Below are 27,248 nucleotides of genomic sequence, written 5' to 3' on the forward strand. Positions count from 1 at the left end.
GGCTCAGGTGGGGGTGGTCCTCACAGGAGCTGGTAGCGGGCCAGCGTCTTTTTGTGAGCCCAGGAGGAGAACGTTTGCTTTTCCTGGTCCCACAAAAACAAATTAAAAACTTCCTCCACCGCTATCTGAGTAGCCTCCAGCAGTCCCTTTTAGGACCACTGGCTCGGGCGCTCATTGTCTGGTCCACACTCCACCCGTTTGTACCTGGGAAATTACAGGTGCAATCAGTGTACTACAATCGGCAATATGATTTGCATATTTAAGCAGACACCCACCTGTTTCAGGCAGGTGTGCTGCTCGCTCATTTACAAACCTGTCTACAAATCCCTTCACCCCCGCACCCCGTGCCCCCAATTTTCAACTAACAGCCGCTCGTTTTACAGACGAGAAATGGTCGGTCAGCAGTTAAAAATCGCCCCGATTCAACAGCAACAGCAACTTGCATTTATATAAGCGCCTTTATAAGTGTTCAACGGTGGTTCACAGGAGCGATTATCAAACAAATCGAGGCACATAAGGAGATATTAGGACAGGCGACCAAAAGCTTGGTCAAAGAGATAGGTTTTAAGGAGCATCTTAAAGGAGAAGAGAGAGGCAGAGAGGTTTAGGGAGGGATTTCCAGAGCTTAGGGCCTAGGCAGCTGAAGGCATGGCTGCCAATGGTGGAGCGATTAAAATCGAGGATGCGCAAGGGGTAAGAATTGGAGGAGTGCAGAGACCTCAGAGGGTTGTAGGGCTGGAGGATGTTACAGAGAGAGGGAGGGGCGAGGCCATGGAGAGATTTGAAAACAAGGATGAGAATTTTAAAATCAAAGTGTTGCTGGACCGGGGGCCAATGTAGGTCAGTGAGCACTGGGGTGATGTTGATGCGAGTTAGGATACGGGCAGCAGAGTTTTGGATGAGCTCAAGTTTATGGAGAGTGGGAGATGGGAGGCCGGCCAGGAGAGCATTGGAACAGTCAAATCTGGAGGTAACAAAGGCATGGATGAGGGTTTCAGAAACAGATGAGCTGAGGCAGGGGCGGAGAAGGGCAATGTTACGGGGGTGGAAATAGGCAGTCGTGTTAGGACACGGCATTGTAAATATAGTTTACCCTTGGTATAAAAGATACTTCTGCAGAGTTTTGGGCATGTGCAACATGGAGGCTTTGAACAATCTTGTAGCCAAGTTGAGAAAAAAGAACTTGCATTTATATAGCGCCTTTCACAACCTTCACATCCCAAAGCACTTCACATCCAATGATGTATTTTTGAAGTCTAGTCACTGTTGTAATGTAGGAAATGTAGCAGCCAATTTGCGCACAGCAAGGTCCCACAAATAACAATGAGATAATGACAGATAATCTGTTTTTTTTTAGTGATGTTGGTTGAGGGATAAATATTGGCCAGGTCACCAGGGGGCAGAACTCCCCTGCTCTTCTTTGAAATAGTGCCATGGGATCTTTGAGAATAGCATCTTCCAACCAAATTTGCAATGTTGTGGCTGAGTCTGAGAGCAGATATGTACCTGGAGCATGAATACTGTCCCATTATAAGAGACTTACAGATAAAATGCTATTTTCCTTGCACTGTATGCAATGTTACCAAATGGAAATGTTTGGTGAGAAAATTCTGTCATTTCACAACTACAGTCAGAGACACACTTTAATGTGAATGGAGGCATCAATTACTCGCTGCTGGTTGAGTACTGCACCTGTCTTCTGGATTGCTAGATTTACCTCCGGTATGAAGATGCTTTTTAGACACAAGCAATAAGGAGGCTTTGTATCACCATGTAGCCAGGTTGAGAACTGTACTTGAGGAACATGAGGGAAAAAATGCTTACGCAGCGAGTTGTTATGATCTGGAATGCACTGCCTGAAAGGATGGTGGAAGCAGATTCAGTAGAAACTTTCAAAAGGGAATTGGATAAAGTGGAAAAATTTGCAGGGCTATGAAGAAAGAGCAGGGGAGTGGGACTAATTGGATAGCTCTTTCAAAGAGCCGGCACAGGCATGATGGGCTGAATGGCCTCCTTCTGTGCTGTATCATTCTATGATTCGAGGTGGTGTGGAGAAATAGTGGGTGGAATCCAGCTGTACAGTCAGCAAGCACAATAATTCAGTAAAATGAACACCTCTCTATAACTAACTTATTTCATGTCTCCAAATAGATTTGTCCTAATGTGGCTACAATGTATATATGAATAAAGCAGAATGTAGAGAAATAGTGATTTTGGATCCCTTTGATTAAGTCCATTGCTTTTGATTTTAAATGGTGAAATTCTAGAACTAAGACGAGTGACAAAATTATCATTATGTTCCCCATAGTGACCGCAGCTTTTAAACTTCTTACTGTAGTGTGGTGTTTTCATATATCATCAGTCATTGCTGCGTAAATAATAAATCTCATTCAAATCATCAAATGCCGTGTTGTTGCAGATTGTACACTTGCAGTGATTTTTACGTTTTTTTTTTCTCCCCCGAAATAATAAATCAAATGTTTGTCTCGTTTGTCCTGTTTGTGGCTGAAAGTGATATCACACTGCAAACAGAATTTCTCTTCCGTCTACGTGAGACTGTGTAGCTGCTTTCTATTTTGTGTTGTGTTATCACAGCCGGACAGCTGGCCGGATACTCTTCCGTCGAAATGTACCGCCAAGTCCTACTGTCGGGATGCCGGTGCGTGGAACTGGACTGCTGGAAGGGGCGTTCAACAGAGGAAGAACCAGTTATCACTCATGGATTTACTATGACAACTGAAATATGTTTCAAGGTAAAAACATTTTTTTTTATGTTTCGCTCAATTATCCCCGCCATGTTGAGTTCTTTCTTGTGGCACTAAAAGGAGCTCAAGACGGCTATTGGTTTAAAGGGAACTGAAGGTGGGACTGGATTAATTATTAGGGTATGCAGTGCCTCTTTTTGAATGCAATTGTCGTGGACAATCTTGTCTATTTTTAAATCTCACACCAGCCACTGGCTTACTTGATAAACGCACCATTTGGCGGACCGAGGTGAACAGACCAGGAAGGTTGCAGGTTCAGTAGAGGGTCTGTGCTGAGTTATTTGATCGCAGCTTAGTGATAGTAGGGGGGAGCCACAGTACCCCCAAGGCTAGGGATTGGGAAAAAAAGTCAGTCAAACTTCCCATTTCCAATCACTACACCATGACCTTTGCTGAAGGGACATGAGTGTAGATTTTGGGTAAGAAAAGGATTGGGCTCGCTGTGATACGCCCACGGTTGCTCTCACGATTGTCCTGCTCACACTCGCTGTTGAAGCTTCTACATGAAGAATGTTCATCGAGTGAGGTATCTGAGGGCAGCTGGGGGTCAATATCTTCGGGAAGAACGTTGAAGAAAAACAAAGGAAACTTAAGGAAAAGTAATTATGTTGTTGGCCTGTGCTTGAACGAAATCAATAGAACAAAATCAGACAGGAGATTGTGATTGTCCAGTGATTGTCTCCTGCTATTGTGACTTTAGTTTTGACTGCCAGGAATGGCTGTAAATTGAACTATAATTTGACATTTCTCAGACAGACCACTTTGATACATAACCTGACAGTGGGGAACTTACAATTTGTGCATAATTGTTTTAACTGAAGTCTTTGGGAGCCAAGCTAAGTCTGTGAGTTGCAAATGAGGAAGTCGAGAATGTACTTCATTTGATTTTCATACTTTTCTGTTAGCTGGATTAATACTTCATTGAGTATTGATGGTACATAGCCTAATTGAATGGGTTTGAAGTGTGCTTAACATGTTTTTTTCTGCAGTTTTGGTCCAATGCAAAATTGTGATTAATGTAAAGTCACAACTTGGTTGTTCATGCTTTAAAAGTAATATACAGTGTTTGGTCAGGGATTCCAATTTTAACTATTCAGTCCAAACAGCTACCTGCCAAGGTACAAAAGAGTTTTAGAGCTGTTTTGACTTCAAGAAGCTGCACACGATATTCGCCTCACTGCTCTGGTTAACGAATGGAGAAATATTGGTGGGTGGGATGGGAAATGAAATTATCGCCCCAAATTGTAGCAAATGAAATATTTTGTTTTTTTCATTCTTTTGCAGGAAGTGATTGAAGCTATCGCCGAGTGTGCTTTTAAGACTTCCCCATATCCAGTGATCCTTTCCTTTGAAAACCATGTTGATTCGTAAGTATTTAGAACAGTTTTAAATGATGGTGCAGTGTAACAGTTACCACACTCACACTTTCTGGAGGACTGGTCAATTGTAGGGATAATACTAACAGTGAAAAATTAACAAAAGTGAATTAAAACACACAAGGCTAGAAATTACTTTTGGCGATGTTATCAGGCATTCAAGCATTCTTATGAGATTCCTTTTTCTGCTATTTTAGTGAAAGTACTAACCTCCTTAGAATAAGTGGGTTAATGCATGCATTAAAATAACTGACAGAGGAATGTCACATGAACACATTAATATCACAGCATTATTAAAAAGTTATTAGCTTGGGTAGTTTCAGTGAATCATATTTATGCTTTTTTTTTTAAAAAAAAGCTTTTTTTGTGAATGTTTGGCTTCATCAGGGTGGGGAATATCAACATCAGGGAATGGGACGCTTTCTATTTCAAGGAACTTTGTATCAGGACAAAGTACTTGCCGATGATGAACAGCACAGCAGTACGACATTTTTCCATTTTCCAAACCAGGCTGAAATTGAGTCAAGGTCCCAGAGGTGAAAGGTCAGGTTCAGACCCACTGTCGCACCACAGTTTATATTTTTCACTGATTGTAGAGGCAGGTCAATAAAAGGGGAAGTGCAAGGAACCTTTCTTGTATAAAATTCTTCAGGTTAAAAAGGCTTGCAGCTGAAGCAGAGTGGTGACAGTACACATTGGAGCAGTAACATGTAGTGCAGTTCCTGTTTCCCACTCCAGTAAGTTCCCAATCTCAACCGTGGGCAATATCTCCCCATGGTGGTGGGGTGAGGAGAGAAAAATGAATAAGGAATCTACACCACTCCAGACTGACATTGGCAGAAGCCCTAGGGGCAACCCATCTACTTTGCCTCTTGTACACAGGAGGAGGGCAACATGGGAAAGTGCCAGCAAGAAGAGAAACTGAAGAAGAAGAAGGTACTAGCTCTCAGAGGAGATTACATACGTTCCAGAATAAATTTGTGTTTCTCCATCACAATTTTTGCTTCTGTCCCTTTAGTCCTAAACAACAGGCTAAGATGGCAGAGTACTGCAGGTCGATATTTGGAGAAGCATTGCTGATGGAAGACCTGGAAAAATATCCAGTGAGTGTACGATTCCTCTTCATTGCACTGTAATAATATAATCATAGATTTGGTTCATTTTATCTTTTTTGCTCTCAGATTCTAAGGGGTTGAAATTTCTCTTTTAACAAAAAAATGAGACGATGCCTTCTTTTCTCTGTGATTAAAGCTAATAAAATTGCAGGAATGCATAGCTTTGAAGTTTACAATTTAAAAGAATACAATTTAATTTGCAGGTTGTTAATTACAGAGAGAAGCAAATAGCCCCCTGTTCTGGTTTCCCAGGGCTACATGCTCAGGTTGCTATGTAACATCTGCTAGTTTCACATGCAGATGTGAGAATAACTTGTGCAACATACTTGGGCTGAAATTCCCCCTTGTCTGGGACTTGTGCTAATCTTGACATAAGCTTGAGATGGTTCCCCTGAGACGCACCAGATTACTTAGCTTGACTTTGGGAGTAACTCAGAAAACCAGAAATTCCACCAGCCTAAACATAATGGAGATGCAACTCTGAAGTGTGTGTCCACATACTAACATCTGTTGATGTCATTTGCGTCATCACATAGACATTATGGGCACGATTTTAACAGCGAAAAACGGGGCGGGGGGTTACAAAATTGCAACCTTTTCAGACCCGCCCCCAACCGGCCCATTTCCGGTTTTTACCAGGGCGGGACCAGGGGCGGGCGACCAACCTGCTCCCAGGAGACGTGTCGGGCCTTAAAACCTTTAAAAGTGGCTTCAGGCCTCCATTTTCCCACAGTTTCCGATTTCAACCCCGGGCCTTCTCTTTTACACCTTATGAAAGGAGGCGAGAAGGCCCGAGCCCAACAGGAACAGCTTGTGGGCCCGCAGGAGCAGGAGTGCTTCCCCCAGGCCCAACAAGCCTACCTGCAGCAACCCCTCAAAGATTGCGGAACCCCACCTCCCCCGATCATGGACCACCGCCCCTTCCCGACTCGGGGTCCAAATCATGCCCTATTTCTTTGCATTTTGAACTACATTTTTCAATCCAGATTGTACAGCTGATCTCCTGTACAGCTAATCTCCTGTTCAGTGGACATAGGAACATAGGAACAGGAGTAGGCCATTCAGCCCCTCGTGCCTGCTCCGCCATTTGATAAGATCATGGCTGATCTGTGATCTAACTCCATGTACCTGCCTTTGGCCCATATCCCTTAATACCTTTGGTTGCCAAAAAGCTATCTATCTCACATTTAAATTTAGCAATTGAGCTAGTATCAATTGCCGTTTGCGGAAGAGAGTTCCAAACTTCTACCACCCTTTGTGTGTAGAAATGTTTTCTAATCTCGCTCCTGAAAGGTCTGGCTCTAATTTTTAGACTGTGCCCCCTACTCCTAAAATCCCCAACCAGCAGAAATAGTTTCTCTCTATCCACCCTATCTGTTCCCCTTAATATCTTATAAACTTCGATCAGATCACCCCTTAACCTTCGAAACTCAAGAGAATACAACCCCAATTTGTGTAATCTCTCCTCGTAACTTAACCCTTGAAGTCCGGGTATCATTCTAGTAAACCTACGCTGCACTCCCTCCAAGGCCAATATGTCCTTCCGAAAGTTCGGTGCCCAGAACTGCTCACAGTACTCCAGGTGCGGTCTAACCAGGGTTTTGTATAGCTGCAGCATAACTTCTGCCCCTTTGTACTCTAGTCCTCTAGATATAAAGGCCAGCATTCCCATTAGCCTTCTTGATTATTTTCTGCACCTGTTCATGACACTTCAATGATTTATGTACCTGAACCCCTAAGTCCCTTTGGACAGCCACTGTTTTTAACTTTTTACCATTTAGAAACCCTGTTCTATCCTTTTTTGATCCAAAGTGGATGATCTCACATTTGTCTGCATTGAATTCCATTTGCCACAGTTTTGCCCATTCACCTAATCTATCAATATCGCTTTGTAATTTTATGTTTTCATCTACACTGCTTACAATGCCACCAATCTTTGTGTCGCCGGCAAACTTAGATATGAGACTTTCTATGCCTTCATCTAAGTCATTAATAAATATTGTGAATAATTGAGGCCCCAAGACAGATCCCTGCGGGACTCCACTAATCACATCCTGCCAATGTGAGTACTTACCCATTATCCCTACTCTCTGTCGCCTTTCGCTCAGCCAATTTCCTAACCAAGTCCGTACTTTTCCCTCGATTCCATGGGCTTCTATCTTAGCTAACAGTCTCTTATGTGGGACTTTATCAAATGCCTTCTGGAAGTCCATATAAATAACATCCATTGACATTCCCCTGTCCACTACTTTAGTGGCCAAAGTAAGTGAAGAGAAAACTGCTATTCGTAGTATAAAGTGGCGATGGGTAGGGTGGGCGCAGTTAGAGAGGAAGTAGTTCCATTTTTTTCTGTACCTACTGGCTCACAGATAAAATGGGCTGGCGTGAGGAAGTGGCAAATAGCACAGACATTGGAATCAAAGTTAAATTCCACTGAATCTGGCATCCTCTCCTCAACTATATGCAGGAAGAGAACTCTGCAGCTGGAGATCGAGGGGAGCCAGTATTACAAATGTTGAAGGCAGCTTTCAGCGCTATACTGACTGGCAGCTTAAATTCTAAAGTCAGTACAATCCCAAAGTTACCTCGTGTAAGTCTGCCACTCACTCGCCTTTCGCTGGGAGTCAGGGAACTGCAACAGGAGTAGCAAGGAAGATGCAGGACTCCCAGATACTCCGGGGATCTCTGTGTGCGCAGGCAAGCCTTGCTTGTTTGTTGCTCGCCCACTCTCCTCTGATTTTTATCCTCCTGTCGGTGTGATGTCCTCTTTTCCGCCCCATATACTCAAGAACAGAAAATGCCGGAAACATTTAGTGGGTCAGGCAGCATCTGTGGAGCGAGAAACAGAGTTAACGTTTCAGGTCGATGACCTTTCATCAAGATGTATGGGATTTAACAGTTTTGAAGCAAGTACAGAGCCTGGGAAAAGAGGGGGGGTGGGGGCGGGAGAAGAACGTAGGTGAAGGTCTGTCTGTCTTGTTGCTCCATTGCCAGGCGACGTCCAATGTCTGGTATATTTCCCAACTAAAGTTTGAAATTAAGAGACGAGACCAAAAAATAAAATAATTTCTAGGTCTAAATTAAAATTGTTCCCATTACACAATTTTATCGCTTTTCACTTTATAAAGAAACAAATCTGCATCTAATTCTGAAAAAAGGATCACAGTCACAACTTAGCAATGCAGTGCTCAATAAAATATTACCATTTTGGTCATGAAAGTTCTCCTGCATCCGATTTGGATGTAATGTTAATTATTTTATTCTCCTTTTATCTTAGCTTGAGGCAGGAGTGCCCCTCCCAAGCCCACACGATATGATTGGTAAAATTCTTATTAAAAACAAGAAGAAGGGACACAAATCCTCCGATGGAAGTGCCAAAAAAAAGCTGTCCGAGCAAGCATCGAACACATACAGTGACTCGTCTAGCGTCTTTGAACCCTCGTCTCCAGGAGCAGGTATGTTAACTGTCAGGACGCTGAACAAGGCATTTGTTGTGTTAGCAATACGGAGTTCTTGTTTCTTCATCAGGATAAGCATTGATCTTCATAATAGGGTTGCAAGATCACAAGATAAATGTGGACAAGGAAGCCATTCAGTCCATCTTTGCTCATCTTAAAAAAAAAACCGAGTTTATTCCACTACCAACACCCCAACCCCCAACTATTCCAAGCATCAAACTGTTCTTCAATGACTCCAACGATTTTGCTTCCACTATACTACCTAAGAATTCATTACACAAGATAATCACTCTTTTGAAAAGAAACTTTTCATGAATGTAAAGCAATTTCCCCCTGCCCCGCCCCTCCCATTCTCATGTCCCGGTTAACCATGAAGATGGCAATTGGTGCTCTAAAGTGCGATGTGAATGAATTTTGTTGTATGACTCCACAGTTCCACATTACAATTAGACTGGAGCTTGTACTGGCCCTGAGTTTGTAACCAACCCACAACATAATGTAAATGTTGTAATTTGTTAGTGTTTCCGTCGTTCAATGTTAATATAGTTGCATCAACAGAGATTTCAGATCTCAGCGTAAAGGGGAGAAAGGGCCTTGGTAGTATTGGTCAGGAAGGGGGAGGGAGGCCAAGACTGATGGAAATCCTTCAATGTAACTGGATGCCTCAATTTACATGGTACCACGTGCAGTACAAACAGGAAAATTGTGCACTGGTGGAGACTATTGTACTGCGCTAGTCCTGGATGCCGAGATCCAATGATGAAGTATAGCTGAGGGATTTGGCACTGCTCAAGGTGCACAATGAGTCTGACTTCAAGAAGAAAATAATGGAGATCATTCCAATTTGAGATACAGGGTGAAAGTGTGAGAGAATCTGAATAAAAGAAAGTAAGTAAGAAAGGTCTATATTGAAAGAGAGAGAATATATATACTAGGAAAAATATATTTTTATATGTTCTGAGAAGGACAGGGAAGGGACAAATAAAGAGCATTCAGTGATTTTACTCGAGACAATGATGAAGACTTTGGACAGAACATGCATGCTGCTCAAATTAAGATTTAAGAATTGGTTTTGATGATTTGAGTACTGCTCTTCCTTCAATGAGCTATCACTCACCGTCAAATAAACCAAGTCAATCCCATCGTCAACAGCACATCAAGAAATAACAAAATTTCAAACTTTGCACCGACACACAAACTCATTTACCCCACCTGTAAGTGGTCAGAACATTTATCGGGGCTAATGTTGCATAATTTGAACCTTTCCGAATTTGGCATTGGTTCCTCCACTTTCCAGCAAGGTGCTTTTCCCCCTGTGCACCTGCCTCCTGTGGCCCTCAAGTCATTCCTTTTAAATAGCACTGCCCTCTCACCCTGTGTAAAACTGCTGCTGTGAGCAGCCACTTCTATTGATGAGACTGGTGGAGGGCCCTCCTGCGATGGACGCAATGACTGTTAAAACAGCGAAAGAGCTCATGTATGAAAACAACAAAATGGACGGTTCAGGGTGAAAGAGCCTGCATCGGGATTGTCCAACAATTTCTGGCAACTGCATTAATTTACATAGATCATTAATCCCTGTGGGTGCCATTTAGGAACTGGGGTGTAGATGGTAGTCACTTATCACTTGGTTTATCATGAAGCAATAAGCTCAACACCCACATTATGTACTTAGGGTGTGTTTCAACTGGAGTTTTCCTGCAAAGAACAAATTCAGTTGAATTGACTTAGTTACAACAGATGGGGAATGAGTGGCTCAATGGATTATAACATTATCCTTTCAATTTTGTAATGTAATCCGATCAAAATCTCCCGTCTCTCTGCCACCTGTCAGGGCCCTTAGTGAATTGAGTCAAGGAGAATCACTCCAATTTCTAGTGTGCACTCGTCCACAGTCTCAATCGGAAATAGAAAAATTCTTCCTGATGCAATGGGGGCGGGGAGTCCTTTTCTGAGGTATGGGATAAGTAAAACCTTCTCAGGGTAGTATAAAGGGAGATTAAGGGCCCGATATTAGGAGGGCGGGGGGTCGACTGGGCGCATGGGAAACGCGCCCAGTGAAATCGGGATGCTCCGCACGCAATTGCAGGCTAATTGAAGCCACTTACCTGTGCTTCCGGGTTTCACGCTGGCAAGCTGCGCAGCGGGCGGACTGCACATGCGCAGCATAGGCTGTCAGCTGGAGGAGCCCTATTTAAAGGGGCAGTCCTCCACTGACTGATGCTGCAAGAAAATAGGAAAAATTACAGCATGGAGCAGCCCAGGGGGAAGGCTTCTCCTAGTTTAATGATGCCTCACTCCAGGTCTTATTGGATGGGGTGAGGGGGAGGACAGAGATCTTCCCCCTGGCAGACGGGAGGAAGCGGCCTGCGTCTGCCACCAAGAAGGCCTGGCTCGAGATGGCAGAGGAGGTCACCTGCACCACCAACATATCGCCCACCTGCATACAGTGCAGGAGGCACTTCAATGACCTAAGTAGGTCAGCCAAAGTGAGTAAACTTACTCATTCCCCTACACTCCGTCTGCCACATCACCACCCCGACCCCACATCTCCTTCTGCATTGCCAACACTACTCTATCACATCACTCCTCACACCCACGCAAAGCTCATCCTCATCTTACCTGCACTTACTCACCTCGCCAGCACTCATCCCGCCACTACCACTCAACCCAATCCTCATATAATCTCATGGCTCTATCTCATACTCACCCTCTCATGCATCTCTTTCACAGTCAGCCTCACTCAACCTGCCACTACCTGTGCTGCAGCCACAGGGCATGCATCACATATGTGCAGTAGGCAGCGTAAGGCAAACGTGTCATGAGCATGAAGGGGATGCACAAGGGTGTTTGAGGGTTTGTCATGGTTTTTACTTATATTTAATTTCTGACCAACTCACATTACATATTATATTGGCACCACTACTGCCACGTCTTTGCGAATCTTGTCTGGTTTGTGCAATAATGCCCTTTCCTGAGGATCACAATGAAGACCCACAACTGATGCCACCCATTGTGTCACTGCAGAGTGGGTGTAGGTGTATTTGCAGGGCTCTTTTGTGCAGACGGCTGAGAGACGTCGGTGATGTCCCCGGTGGCACCCTGGAAGGATGCAGAGGAGAAGTTGTTGAGGGCAGGGGTGACTTTGACAGCGACAGGTAAGAAGATGGTGCTCGGGCCAGCCGGGAGCAATTCGGCATGAAGGAGGCTGCACATGTCCACGACTACATGTCGAGTGACTCTGAGCCTCCGTGTGCACTGCTGCTCAGAGAGGTCCAGCAAGCTGAGCCTCGGTCTGTAGACCCTGTGGCGAGGGTAGTGCCTTCTGCGTCGCATCTCTCTCTGCTGTTGCCCTCCCTCCTGCTGTGCAGGTGGATGTGTCACAGCACTGTGTTGTGGAGCTCCACGTGTCAGAGGTGGACGGCGTGGCCGGTGAGGCTGGTGATGCTGTTCGTCCTCCGAGGAGGTCATGACTGCAGCTACGGCGACCCCCATCCGGAAGATGTACATTTGAGGGGGTCCGTAAGGTAGGTACATGTGTCTGGACCCCAGGGTAAGTGTGCAAGTTGGTGAATTTTATTGTTAGGAGGAGGGTGGTGGAGGCCAAACTTTGTCCAAAGTGACAGATTGGCCTCCTGCAATGAGTGAGGGTCTCCCCCCACCACAACCTGTCAAATGGACCTTTGCAGCTGCCACAGGCTGACAGCTGCAACACGTCCATTTGAACTGGGAGTGTTTCCCCCTGTACGGGAAACAGTCCCAGTTGATCTGAAAATCCCACCCCTCCTAAAATATCAGGTCAATCAGGTCTGTAAACGACCTGAAATAGCTGGTTAATTACTTCAAGTGGCACCCCGCCAGCTTTAATTGCCAGCGGGAAACCCACATGCGGGGGCTGTGCGTGCATGTCAGCACGTCACTGGGGAACCCGGAAGTGGGCAGGTTGGAGCCGGGCTCCAGACCCGCCCCGGGAATCCCCGATTTTCGCAGCCCCCCCGCCACGAACGCACCCACTCGGGGGTGCGACAATCGAGCCCTAAATGGCCAACTGAGCCATGTTACACCGTCCCTCGGAGTGCTCAATGCTGTTAGCACAGAGCCTGTTGTAGGGCTGTGCTATTTCCTGCATGGACACCTGCAACATAGCAATGACACTTCCATCGGTAATCAAAATCACCGCCCTACAGGAGGGCCAACCTCGGTCAGGAGCTCACTCTGCCCACATAGTGAGTGCCAATCCTGGGAGATTTGTTGGGATCTCCATCATCGCTATTTTGAAGAAATGACTCTGCCACAGCCCGAGTGCTGAGATGGTTAAATACATGTTATATGGCCCTCAGAATAGCCTAAAGAAGTGATTTCTATTTCATCAGAGCTGTCACTTTCATGACAATCAATTTGAAAATCATGACAGTGGAGAAGTGTCACTGGAAATCTATTTATCTTATTCCGTCTATGACACAACTCTGGAATCCTCCAGGAGCCATGCACCACAGGTGTTCTTAGCCAGCTGTACCTTGTTGATCTGGACCCACGGTCGGAATGCAAAAATAATTTCAGGCAACTGTTCTTGCACAACATTCCTGTTTTGCTTCCACCTTCAGTGAGGACAGTAAAGAGCGAGTGCTCTTATTGGAGATAACTGAATCTAAATTCTACTCATTACCAGAGTGCAGTGACTTGGGTATGGTTCGTTCTGTTGATGATTTTACCATATAGTCAATGCGGGTATAAAACAAAATTATCCCCTTACTCCCAGAGATGCCAAGCTGCACACTTGACTTGGGTGTTTGAGTAAGTGGAGACTATCCCTCCAGTGAAGGTACTTTCAGGATGGAAGGGATGGCCCAGAGCATGAAGGGACTAAAATACTCGATCAATGCATGTGTGAAGTTATGGAATAAAAGCAGAAAATACTGGATGCACAGAAGTCAATCAATTTATTAAAGGGAAAGAAAGATAGGTTCATGTTTTGGGCAGGACTCTTCTTCAGAACTCAGCTGTTCCAGTGTATGATGTTTTCCTTTTTGACACTATTCTGAGTGAGCTATAATGCTCTCACATAACTGAACGCTGGTAGTTTGAGGCAAATTTAGTTAACTTTCCGATCATGCAACCTTTGGCCAAACCTTAAGTGTCTCTTTAGATTAATTCAGGGCACTCTGTGCTGAGGACTAACCATTAAGTGTTATTTTCACACATAGGAATAATCATTTTTGGTTTTCACACATGTAAAGTATCAATCCTGTGGGCAGAAAAATAACAATTATTCTCATACAGAAAGCACAGATAGAGTCAAGCATCCTTTTATGTAATGTCAATTTGACAAAATAAAATGCACCAAAGTTGACTTACCTACACTAATTTCTTTCCATGCCTTTCAATCCAGCTTTTGACCCTCAGTCTCAGCTTCTGTCTTTCATTCCCTGTCTGTTTGCATACATCAAACTTGTGCACCAATTCTTTTTTTTGACATTGAGAGTTTTATTAAGGAATCAAGGAAGAGTAAATCTTGCATACAGAGAGAAATTGCACATGAGAGATATTATGATAAATGAGAAGAAAGTATTCGAGAAATTAGTTAAGCTAAAGGAGGACAAAGTGTCAGGACCTGATTTCCAAAGATCCTCAGGAAAATGGGGGGCAGGAGGTGGGGGTGAAGATATAGCAGAGGCCTTAGTAATTATATTTCATGGATCTATTGCTTGTGGATTGTGTGCTGGAGGACTGGAGAGTGGCCACCGTAATACCCATCATCGAAAAGAGACACAGAGCTAACTCAGGTATTTGCAAGCCAGTTAGTTTAGCATCTGTAGTAGGGGAAATGTTTGGAATCTTTAATTAAAGGTAAAATGACTTAGTATCTAGATGAAGAGAAAATAATTGAAAGCAGCCAACATTTCAAAAAAGGAAGATTGTGCTTGACAAACTGATAGAGTTCTTTGAGGAGGTGACAGCTATGGTGCATGGGGGAATTGCAATGGATGCGGTGTGCATGGACTTTCAGAAAACCTTTGACAAGGTACCACATAGGAGACTATTGGAGAAAATTAAGGGATCTAGAATTAGGGGGAAGGACAGCACGGTGGATTAAAAGCTGGTTAGAAGGAAAGAAACAGAGAGTCGGAGTTAAGGGTAATTTCTCAGAGTGGTTGGAAGTGGGTGGATGGAATTCCATGTCCGTAGAAGTGAGGTGGTACATTTTGGTTAAAATTGGTACCCTCGGGGAAGGTTGGGTGCTGTGGAAGAGCAGAGGGATTTAGGGCTCAGGTTTAAAATACATTTAAGCAGCACAAGTGGATACGGCAATTAAAAAAAGATAATGAAATGCTGGATTTTATTGCAAGAGGTATGGAATATAGAAGTCGAGACGTGATGATGAATCTATATAAAACCTTAGTAAGACCACAGTCACTTTGTGCAGTTTTGCGCCCCATACTATAAGAAGGATGTTGAGGCAAGAAGGAAGGTACAGCACAGATTCACTCGGGTGCTGCCTGGGCTGTTTTCAGCAGAACAGAGGAGAATACAGGGTCATTTGATAAAGGTACCTAAAATTACGAAGGGATGGGGTGAGGTAGCTAGAAGCAGAGTGTTTCCAGTCGTGAAGAGTCTAGCATGAGGAGACACAGATATAAGATTGAATGTCAGAAATGTTGGACAGAGAGTAGAAGAAACTTATTTTTAATACAGAATGCACTACTGGAGTTAGTGATTGAAGCAGAGACCATGTAAACATTCAAGAAAAGGTTAGATAAGTGGTTGAAGGAAAAATAAATTGAAGAATATGCCAACAGGTTGGGCATATGAGATTATATTATTGCTTATGGGGAGAATAAGCACCAACGTGGACTGGTTAGAGCAACTGGCCTGTTTCTGTGTTGTAATTCTATATTTTTATTAGTGAGAAACGTGGGTGATGGACTTCCCGTTTTTAAAACAAATTGTCATAACCTTAAATTCTTTGAATATTTTATCGTGCAGAACTATAGTCAACATGGAGTTGTGACTTAATTGTGGAATATTATGCCAAAATGTGCTGTATAAAGAAATAGTTATGGTGTAACTCCCCCCTCCCCGTCTCTCTTTCCCCCCCTCCCCCCCGAACCGCTGTAGAATGTAGTGTTAGAGGTTGAATTTCTCCACATTGGGCAAAGTTTGCAGTTTTGTCATCTTGTAAGTCAAGTTGATTTCCTCTTCAAGGCAAGCCTTCAGTCTAGGTAGTGTAAATGAACAGTAGCTTGCTGCACTGATGGAGACTCATTTGTTTCTGCTAATCGACCCCCCGAGACACAACATTTCATTAGCAGAAGAAATATCCCAAATCAGTGCTTGGAGACATTTAATTAGAAGCAATGTTTGAAGTTATTTTGGTGACAAAGCTTGTAGGTATACAACATGCCCAGCGTGTGTTACATAACCCGCTATAATAATGTTGCACTAATCAGGGAGGTATGAATATAAATGAGATGCCAGAGGAGAGGGTGACCGAGACTTTACATTGAACAGTTAGGGGTCTTTCTCCTTCGTGAGATAAGCCCATGAATGTGCCAATACAGCTGCAATAATTTGCATAATCTACGGATTTTCAGTTTACAAAGTGACAATAATCACTCATTTTTAAAATCCTATTAACTGGGGGTGAATAGAATTATGCAGGACAAGGAGTGGAGTTTTTACTTTCTCATTTTGCTGTTTAAGTCATTCTTGTTTTGCAGAACATTTTCAAAGTGTGCTAGAGCCAACTATTGGGCTGGAAATGCAACCATGGACGTTTACAGCGCAGATGGAGGCCTTTTGGTCCAAGATGCCTGTGCTGGCTCCTTGCTAGAGCAGAACCAATCTCACTGCCCCACTCTCTCCCCACAACCCAGTATCTTCCTCTGCTTCAAAAATGCAATGTTCTCCACTCAACTACCCCCTGTGGCAAAGCATTCTGACAATCCACTGTGCAAGGAAATTTCCCCAACTTCCCTCTTCACTGTCTCTGTGACGATTTTAAATCAATGATTCCTCATCATTGACTCCCCAACCAAAGGAGACAGTCTCCCCCTAATGATTCAATCAAAACCCTTTATAGTTGTAAAACCTGGTCACTAACAGGTGGTCTTTTAAAGAATTAAGTCGCGATAGAGCTGCCATGAAAGTATGCTGTGGAATATCAGCATGCAACACTTAGCATGCTCATCTGAAATTCCTCCCTCTGCTGTTTCAGTGGGGGTGTTAAACTAAATAGGCTAACTTCTCTTTTGAAATAATTCAGAGAGGATTTTCAGATGATTGCCTTAAATGTTCGAACGCTGTTATCCCCAGAGTGTAATTTCAAGACCCATGTGAATAGAGGGCTAATGAACAAAGGAAATCAAAAACATTTGCAACAGTACATTTTTCTCTCTGAAGAGATGAGCAAATCACCCTGATCTACATCAGAAGATAAATTCTGGAAGCGCACGACAGGCCAGTCAGCATGTGAAGAAGAAAGACAGATTTTATTTCTCTTTTAGACGCTAGTGAACTTGCTGTACATTTTCAGCTTTTTGTTTTCTTTTCATCTCCGCATTCATGTGCTTTTTTGCGCATGTTCACTTTTTTTTTTAAAGTAGTTTCTGCATAAGTGCGGTGTCTGTCTACTGGTCAAGTGCATTGGGGAAAGGATAATACACAGTGAGCACACAAAGCAAGATTTACACTGACAATATGTTATAATAGTTCAGAAAATAATGTGCAGCAAAACATCTTCAGTGATGTACTTTGAAATGAAAAAAGAACTTGCATTTATATAGGGCTTCATTACATCTTTAAAAAACATCATGAAGAGCCTCACAGGCAATAAATTGCCCTAAAGTGCAGACATTATTGTTATGCAAGTGAAATTAATTTCTAATCGTCGTGCTCTGCAAAAATAATGGACGCACACTACTGCTGTGATGGTACGAAGCAGCTACAAACACTAACATTGCTTTTCAAATAATCTTTAAAAAGGATCAACTAATTTTTCTTCAAAAGTGTCTTGCCATTTAGAGAATGGTCACACCGAGAGCCCATGTGTTATTTAATGCTTCCATAAGAAGCAGTGTGTCACCCCAGTCAGAGAAAGATGCCTAACCAGCGCATAATGTCACGTTATGTATGTCTTCTGCTCGTCACATTTGCTGTGCTTGAAGTAATCACATCCTCTGGTTTCATTATTGAATTATCCAGCTCAGAACCAGTAGGGCACACGACTGGGTGTGTAAGCGCACTAGACTTGGGCACCAGCTTTTGTTATTTAAGTAATGTGAGAGCGGTGGGGGGTAAGAATTCCTCGGAACGCTTTGTGTGGCAACATCGTGAGTGAACTCGTGTGGATTGACCCTGTTCGGTGTTTCTGGCGAAGTTACGAACACGTTTTTTTCCAGGCTTTATTTATGATTTGTTTCCTGAAGGATATTAGATCGGGTGAGAGTCATGAGGTAAATTCACTGCAGCCTCATTCGAAAGGAGTTTGGGTCAGAGAATTGGTGCTGCAGTGTTATAGCCCTACCTCCAATCCCACACTCCCTTCTGCAATGGGAGCGTGGGAAATCGGTGAATTTATCCTTATCTACAATAATTAAATGACCTCGTGTCACCAATCCAAATTTGTGGCATGTTAAAAGGGCCCAAACCTTTCACACAAGTTATACACCGACATCCTCAGAGTTTTGGACCAATCTGCCCTGCATCTAAGCAGTGGTACCACTAACTCACAACTCCTCAATATTGCCTTTGGTTGTGAAGACGATAAATGTTCTATTCTCACAAGTGTACTTTGTCAACTTAATGCACATCAAACTGACAAAAGGGAAAAACAAATCTTGTCAAACATTTTCCGTACTGTAGTACTTTTAGTGATACAGGTGAGCAAGAAGTAGGTAAGGGTGTTGTTTGTCTGCTCCTGCTAAAGTTTAATTGATAATTTAATAAAATAACGAAAAATGCCGATGATTTAATGGTTCCGAGGTGATTGATTTTATTTAGTCTGTACTGCCATCTGGTGTTCAACCTGGAGTAATGCAGGTATTATGATAACCTCAGTTTTGTTTCCTCGTGTTGCACACACTGCATTGAAAGGAAGTATATTTCACATGTACAGTGGATTCCATTTAACATCAGTTTCCACTATCGCTTTTCATTTGTTGAAATAATGCAGACTTACAAGGCATCTGTAGTTTGGAGGATGGGATTACAGAGCCAGGGATAGGGAGTCCCTGTTTTGGGAGTTCCTGTTTCCCTGGCTCATTTGGAACCCAGCGTCGGATTGGAAGCTGGTATGCCAAATGAGATATGGTGTAAAAAGAAAGAAAGAACCTGCATTTTATGGCGCCTTTCACGACCTCAGGACGTCCCAAAGCGTTTTACGGTCAATGAAGTACTTTTTAAGGGTAGTCATTGTTGTAATGAAGAAAACGCAATAGCCAATTTGCGCACAGCAAGGTCCCACAATCAGTAATGTGATAATGACCCAGATAATCTGTTTTTAGTGATGTTGGTTGAGGGATTAAAAATTGGCCAGGGCACCAGGGAGAACTCCCCTGCTCTTCTTCGAATTAGTGCCATGGGATCTTTCATGTCAACCTGAGAAGGCAGACGGGGGCTCGGTTTGACGTCTCATCCGAAAGACGACACCTCCGACAGCCACTCCCTCAGTACCGCACTGGGGGTGTCAGCCTGTATTATATGCTCGGGTCTCTGGAGCGGGACTTGAACCTACAAACCTCTGACGCAGAGGACAGAGTGCTACCCACTGAGCCACGCCTGACACCAGATAGGTGGTAGTGGATCCTTGAAAAACGCCCCAATTTTTTTTTTTGAGGTAATCGCTATCTGACCCCTTCTCACAGGTGTTGACGGAAGTCCACCTGCGGTCAGGGCAACCCCATCCCCGAAAGGCAAACCGGGTGCCAACTTCTCAGGTTGCACGGGGCAGGTGGGTGGCAAAGATGCACCCGTAGTGGAGCTTGCAGCCACCTGCCCCACGAAGGTGGGGCTTTTTTAGATTCCGCAGTTTCACAACAAGCAGTACATTCTCCTGTGAAACATTGGGGGTGCTCCTCTCCCATCATTCAGGTTCCTAATCAATAGTATTGGATTTTAATTAAAGTGCTACATACGTATAAGCAGTGAATTTTGCGAGGTTTCATTCCCGCCGCAGCGCCCAGCTGAGGGCAGGTCAGAAAATCAGGGCTACCATCTGCACCGCCACTAGCGAGGCTCTGCGCTGGGAGTGGAGTCTTAACAATTTACCCCCATCACTGTTTGTTTCCAGTCATATCAGCCAGACAGGAATATTCCCAGCTCATCTTCTAAATGGGTGATGTTTGCAAAATCCCCACTCCCGGTTTTATTGCACAGTGAGTCGTTTTGAATTCACCTTCGAGGAAAATGGAACTATGAAACTGTGCACTTTCTGGCAGTTTTCGTATCAAACACTCTGAAAGTGACTGTCACTGTGATTCACCGGACTGCAACTGGGACACACTGTATAATTCAAAATAAAATGAAACAACAATTCAATCGCATGCTGATTGCATCAGTTCAACATTATGATAAACGACTGCTGCTAAGTAAATTTAGATTTTTTTGCAGTGCCTGAGAAATGTGACGTGCAATACATTAAAACACAATAAGGGTTACTGTTTGGTTGATACAATGACATGAACCAAGAGTTGGCTGTCACAGCACAAACTAGGAAGTGGATGCATGTCCTAGTGGGATCACAAAAGGATTTGGGGAGCAATGATATCGATAATGACAGCAGCACCATTGTGTTATGTTTTCTTTAATATTTTAAGTACATGAAACCGACTATATGAATTGGTCTTTTCATAAGACGTTTTCAGCTAACATTGCCAATTTCGGGGAAGTTCGGTCAGTTCCTATATTGTGTGACAGACGAGCCTAGATTTCCAAATCGGCATTACATGGACACCATCCGTAAACCATTTATTTTAATGCCAACATTAAAAATAACGGTGTTTGGAAATTGTAAGCCTCAGTATGCGCGACCCTTGGTTCTGTTTTCTGCCCTCAGTCACCCGGGCACAGACTCGAGCTCTGGTGGAATTGCTACAGGATATACCTGCCCTCCAGCTTTGGTCACTTGCTTTCAGTTCATGGCACAGTCATTCTGTATTGGTCATTGCAGCACATTGATCCATTGCTTCTTTGGGAACTACTTCACCATAACAGTGTAGGGTTTGGATAAGTATGACAATGGAAGCCCTTCGTTAGAACTTGGTTGGAGAAGGCATCACATGTTTCAACAGAATGTCCTCATTATGCTGCCAATTAGAAAGAAAGAAAGAAAGACTTACATTTATGTAGCGCCTTTCACAACCTCAGGATTTCCCAAAGCGCTTTACAACCAGCGAAGTCTGGAGTGGGGCTTGAACCCATGACCTTCTGACTCAGAGGCGAGAGAGCTACCAACTGAGCCACAGCTGACACTGACAATTAAATAAAGGTCCCCCCAAAATCTGAAGCTCAGAAGTTGAGGAACTTGTACCCTTATGTCATGAATGCTAACAGACAATCTAAGATGCAGATTTTGTTAGCATCCATCTCCTTGGAACAGAGACGGTTGCGAGGAGATTTGATAGAGGTGTTCAAAATCATGAAGGGTCCAGACAGAGTAGATAGAGAGGAACTGTTCCCATTGGTGGAAGGGTCAAGAACTAGAGGACATAGATTTAAGGTGATTGGCAAAAGAACCAGAGGTGACATGACGAAAAACTTTTTTACAAGCGAGTGGTTAGGATCTGGAATGCACTGCCTGAGGGAATAGTGAAGGCAGGTTCAATCATGGCCTTCAATAGGGAACTGGATAAGTACTTGAAAGGAAAAAGTGCAGGGCTATGAGGTAAGATAGGAGGGGGAGTTCCGTTCTTGATTAGGGAGAACATCACGGCAGTAGTGAGAGGGGATATATCCGAGGGTTCGCCCACTGAGTCTATATGGGTAGAACTGAAAAATAAGAAGGGAGAGATCACTTTGATAGGTTTGTACTACAGACCCCCAAATAGTCAACGGGAAATTGAGGAGCAAATATGTAAGGAGATTAAAAGACAGCTGCAAGAAAAATAGGGTGGTAATAGTAGGGGACTTTAACTTTCCCAACATTGACTGGGACAGCCATAGCATTAGGAGCTTGGATGGAGGGAAATTTGTTGAGTGTATTCAGGAGGAATTTCTCATTCAGTATGTGGATGGCCCGACTAGAGAGGGGGCAAAACTTGACCTCCTCTTGGGAAATAAGGAAGGGCAGGTGACAGAAGTGTTAGTGAGGGATCACTTTGGGACCAGTGATCATAATTCCATTAGTTTTAAGATAGCTATGGAGAAGGATAGGTCTGGCCCAAAAGTTAAAATTCTAAATTGGGGAAAGGCCAATTTTGATGGTATTAGACAGGAACTTTCAGAAGTTGATTGGGAGAGTCTGTTGGCAGGCAAAGGGACGTCTGGTAAGTGGGAGGCTTTCAAAAGTGTGTTAACCAGGGTTCAGGGTAAGCACATTCCTTATAAAGTGAAGGGCAAGGCTGGTAGAAGTAGGGAACCTTGGATGACTCGGGAGATTGAGGCCCTAGTCAAAAAGAAGAAGGAGGCATATGACATGCATAGGCAGCTGGGATCAAGTGGATCCCTTGAAGAGTATAGAGATTGCCAGAGAAGAGTTAAGAGAGAAATCAGGAGGGCAAAAAGGGGACATGAGATTGCTTTGGCAGATAAGGCAAAGGAGAATCCAAAGAGCTTCTACAAATACATAAAGGGCAAAAGAGTAACTAGGGAGAGAGTAGGGCCTCTTAAGGATCAACAAGGTCATCTATGTGCAGAACCACAAGAGATGGGTGAGATCCTAAATGAATATTTCACATCGGTATTTACGGTTGAGAAAGGCATGGATGTTAGGGAACTTGGGGAAATAAATAGTGATGTCTTGAGGAGTGTACATATTACAGAGAGGGAGGTGCTGGAAGTCTTAACGCGCATCAAAGTAGATAAATCTCCGGGACCTGATGAAATGTATCCCAGGACGTTATGGGAGGTTAGGGAGGAAATTGCGGGTCCCCTAGCAGAGATATTTGAATCATCGACAGCTACAGGTGAGGTGCCTGAAGATTGGAGGGTAGCCTTTGTTTAAGAAGGGCAGCAGGGAAAAGCCTGGGAACTACAGACCGGTGAGTCTGACATCTGTAGTGGGTAAGTTGTTAGAGGGTATTCTGAGAGACAGGATCTACAGGCATTTGGAGAGGCAGGGACTGATTAGGAATAGTCAGCATGGTTTTGTGAGTGGAAAATCATGTCTCACGAATTTGATTGAGTTTTTTGAAGGGGTAACCAAGAAGATAGATGAGGGTTGTGCAGTAGACGTGGTCTACATGGACTTTAGCAAAGCCTTTGACAAGGTACCGCATGGTAGGTTGTTACATAAGGTTAAATCTCACGGGATCCAAGGTGAGGTAGCCAATTGGATACAAAATTGGATTGACGACAGAAGACAGAGGGTGGTTGTAGAGGGTTGTTTTTCAAACTGGAGGCCTATGACCAGCGGTGTGCCTCAGGGATCGGTGCTGGGTCTGCTGTTATTTGTTATTTATATTAATGATGGATGAGAATTTAGGAGGCATGGTTAGTAAGTTTGCAGATGACATCAAGGTTGGTGGCATTGTGGACAGTGAAGAAGGTTATCTAGGATTGCAACGGGATCTTGATAAATTGGGCCAGTGGGCCGATGAATGGCAGATGGAGTTTAATTTAGATAAATGTGAGGTGATGCATTTTGGTAGATCGAATCGGGCCAGGACCTACTCCGTTAATGGTAGGGCGTTGGGGAGAGTTATAGAACAAAGAGATCTAGGAGTACAGGTTCATAGCTCCTTGAAAGTGGAGTCACAGGTGGATAGGGTGGTGAAGAAGGCATTCAGTATGCTTGGTTTCATTGGTCAGAACATTGAATACAGGAGTTGGGTTGTCTTGTTGAAGTTGTACAAGACATTAGTAAGGCCACACTTGGAATACTGTGTACAGTTCTGGTCACCCTATTATAGAAAGGATATTATTAAACTAGAAAGAGTGCAGAAAAGATTTACTAGGATGCTACCGGGACTTGATGGTTTGACTTATAGGGAGAGGTTGGATAGACTGAGACTTTTTTCCCTGGAGAGTAGGAGGTTTAGGGGTGATCTTATAGAAGCCTATAAAATAATGAGGGGCATAGATAAGGTCGATAGTCAAAATCTTTTCCCAAAGGTAGAGGAGTCTATAACGAGGGGGCATAGATTTAAGGTGAGAGGTGAGAGATACAAAAGGGTCCAGAGGGGCAATTTTTTCACTCAAAGGGTGGTGAGTGTCTGGAACGAGCTGCCAGAGGCAGTAGTAGAGGCGGGCACAATTTTGCCTTTTAAAAAGCATTTGGACAGTTACATGGGTAAGATGGGTATAGAGGGATATGGGCCAAGTGCAGGCAATTGGGGCTAGCTTAGTGGTATAAACTGGGCGACATGGACATGTTGGGCCGAAGGGCCTGTTTCCATGTTGTAAACTTCTATGATTCTATGATAGGGTGGGGAATGGAACTAGCTGGACTGCTCTTGCATAGAGCTGGCGTGGACTCGATGGGCCGAATGGCCTCCTTCCGTGCTGTAACCTTTCTATGGTTCTATGATGTAAGGAACGTATGCCAAACGAATGACGTGCAGCCACTGTTTGGGAGTGGCAAAATACCAAAACGGCCTGTGACCGTCCCTAAAGACCTGCTCATTCCAATCACCCACAAGTCGGGTTACTGACCCTCCCAGATTGTCGGCGAGTCCCCGGGATGGAAGATTAACTTCCCGGGCACTGCACTGCAGCTCGGCTTCGGCAACTCCGCAGTGGTGTGCAGTATTGAGGTGCAGCGATCTGCTAAAAAGCTGGTAACATTGATCACTCTGCTTCTGTTAGTCACTGCCATTAGCATCTACCTGTTTTAACAAGGAGGGAGAACACTAAAAAATTAAAAGATTAGATTTGTGAAAATGTCTTTTTCACACTTTAGATCGTTAGGGGGTGATTTTCAACCCTAAGAAGTGGTGGGTTGGGGATGGGTGGGAGTTGAAAATAGCAAGTTGGTTTTATTTCTGGGTTTAACGTCAGTGCGTAAACGTACAGGCATCCCACTGGGAATGCGAAGTCTGAAAATTTTGCGGTCGCGACCCAAAAAACAGCTATTTTCAACTCCCCCCCCCACCCCCCCCCCCAACCCACCCGTTCTTGGGGTTTAAAATCATCCCCTTAATCTGACCTGGGATCCATACACACCTTTTTGAATACAATTATTCATAAGATGAGGAAACAAAAATTGGATAATGGAAGCCCAGCAGAATTCCGGCAAGTGTTAAGTCAAAAATGAACAGCAAAGAGCCTGCAAATATTGAAACCCAAAACATGTTAAATGAAAGAGGAAATGTACAAGATTTGGTCGACAAGAGTTGAAGCAAAGAGTTGGAAGTATCTTGTAGGGGAGAGCTAGGAAGATTTTATTTTGGTTTAAAATGACTAGTGAGGCATGTGTGTGTCAGGTGCATAATTTTCAAAAGGCCAAATAGCAGGGAATGAGGGAAGAGCTAAAATAGATTGACTGGGGGAATAATTTATTAACTCCTCAGTACAGGACAAATGGAGTAGCTTCATAGACTCATGTAAGAACACTCAGGTCAAATAGTTCATTAAATTAGCATGGGTAGAGTCAAAAAAAGGACCCTAAATGAATCAACGAGACAACCAATTGTAAAATAAGATAGAAAAAGGGGCTTCAGAAAAGTTTGGTTGGGAAGAATATAGGAAACTTTAGAAACATGTCAAAAGGGTTATCAGATGAGCATGGGGGGAACAGGGTAAAGAGTATAGCTGCACACAAGAGCAAGGATTCCTTCCAGTACCATTAAGCAAGAGCACAGTCGGAGAAGGAGTGAATCTAAAAGAGAATGCCAACGGGGATGAATTGGAGGATGACGAGAAAATATTTAATATAAATGTAATGAATATTTTTTTGAAGCATTTACAGTGTCACGTGATCAAATGTCACAGGATCAAACCCCCAAGAATACATCCCACCAGAGTTGTGAACCCTACCCCCCAAGATCACTCAAGTGACTCCCATAAATGAGCACAAACACAGCAAGAGAAGAAAAGAGCACCTCAAACCCCACAATGTCAGCTGACACAGACTAGGATGCCCTGTCTGCTTCACCCCATCCTTTTCCCTACAAAACTACAGCCAATGCCTTTGAGCGGCCCTTGGCCAACTGTGCTGTTACACAACCGCTCGACAACATTACACATCATTAAATTCTCAGTCACGGTAGTTACTCTGGCTCATTCAAGTCAGCCCAGAACTGTGATGGCTCCATAGGAAGGGGTTGCAGTTCCTCTTTTAATGAAAACAGGACAAAAGCTGTCCTCATCAGTGATTAACAGCCCTGCTAACAAAATTGCATTCCCAGAAACTGCACATTTCAAGGCTGAGTGTTCCTGCAATTTTGTTAACGGGTCGTTAAGCACAGAGTTTTTGTTAAAAGAGGAACTTCACCTTGTGTCTGTTCTACTGCTGGGTGACCTAATTCACAGTGGATTTCTTCAGATCCTGTCTAGATAAACTGGTAATAGTCCAACAGTTTTATTTGAAAATCACAAGCTTTCGGAGCTTACTTGCTTCGTCAGGTGATTGAGTGAAGGGTTCTAAAATCGCATAGCATATATTAGGCTGGGAGACGGTCACAGCAATCAAAGGTGTCGTTGGTGTTCAGACAGGTTAGCCACGGAAAACTTCCAAGCGTTCTCCAAGGCGGCCTTCGAGACACACGACAACGCAAAATCATCGAGCAGAAATTGATAGCCAAGTTCCGCACCCATGAGGACGGCCTCAACCGGGATCTTGGGTTTATGTCACGCTACACGTAACCCCAACAGCAAGGGGAAAAAAAAGTTATTTGTTTTTAATACAACTGGACATTCTCTCTCTCTCTCTCTGCCTTTCGGGTCTCTTTCTCTCTTTGTCTGTGTAATCTGACCCATTGTGTATTCAGTATACTGGGATGTAATGTTTTCCGTGGCTAACCTGTCTGAACACCAATGACATCTTTGATTGCTGTGATCGTGTCCCAGCCTAATATATGCTATGCGATTTTAGAACCCTTCACTCAATCACCTGACGAAGGAGGTAAGCTCCGAAAGCTTGTGATTTTCAAATAAAACTGTTGGACTATAACCTGGTGTTGTAAGATTGCTTACATTTGTCCACCCCAGTCCATCACTGGCATCTCCACATCATAGATAAACTAGAACTGAGATATGAGTGTGAAGTGCTTTCACATTAGAGCAACATTGCAGTTATAGTATCAGTACAGCCTGAATGTAGAGTCAGGTTCCGACCTGACACTGGGGTGAAATGGAGTGAGCCTCATTCCAGTCACCCGATTTACGCTGCACAAGTTTTGCATCTGTGTGAGGCCGAAACAGCATTACACCAATGTTAAA

The 27,248-nt window shown here is 43.7% G+C and overlaps 1 protein-coding gene across 3 annotated transcripts in view; it reads left to right on the forward strand.

Annotated features, from left to right (window-relative positions):
* plcb1 (phospholipase C beta 1) overlaps window positions 1–27,248 on the forward strand; it is a 646,154-nt gene that overhangs the window by 471,307 nt on the left and 147,599 nt on the right. For all 3 annotated transcript variants that reach the window (XM_067989433.1, XM_067989434.1, XM_067989436.1), the window contains exons 11-14: window positions 2,596–2,753; window positions 4,050–4,132; window positions 5,160–5,244; window positions 8,534–8,711. In XM_067989433.1, coding sequence (XP_067845534.1) covers window positions 2,596–2,753; window positions 4,050–4,132; window positions 5,160–5,244; window positions 8,534–8,711 — 504 coding nt within the window. The remainder of the gene's footprint in view (window positions 1–2,595; window positions 2,754–4,049; window positions 4,133–5,159; window positions 5,245–8,533; window positions 8,712–27,248) is intronic.

Source organism: Heptranchias perlo, chromosome 8 (genome assembly GCF_035084215.1).
Source record: "Heptranchias perlo isolate sHepPer1 chromosome 8, sHepPer1.hap1, whole genome shotgun sequence".
NCBI classification, from domain to species: Eukaryota; Metazoa; Chordata; class Chondrichthyes; order Hexanchiformes; family Hexanchidae; genus Heptranchias; species Heptranchias perlo.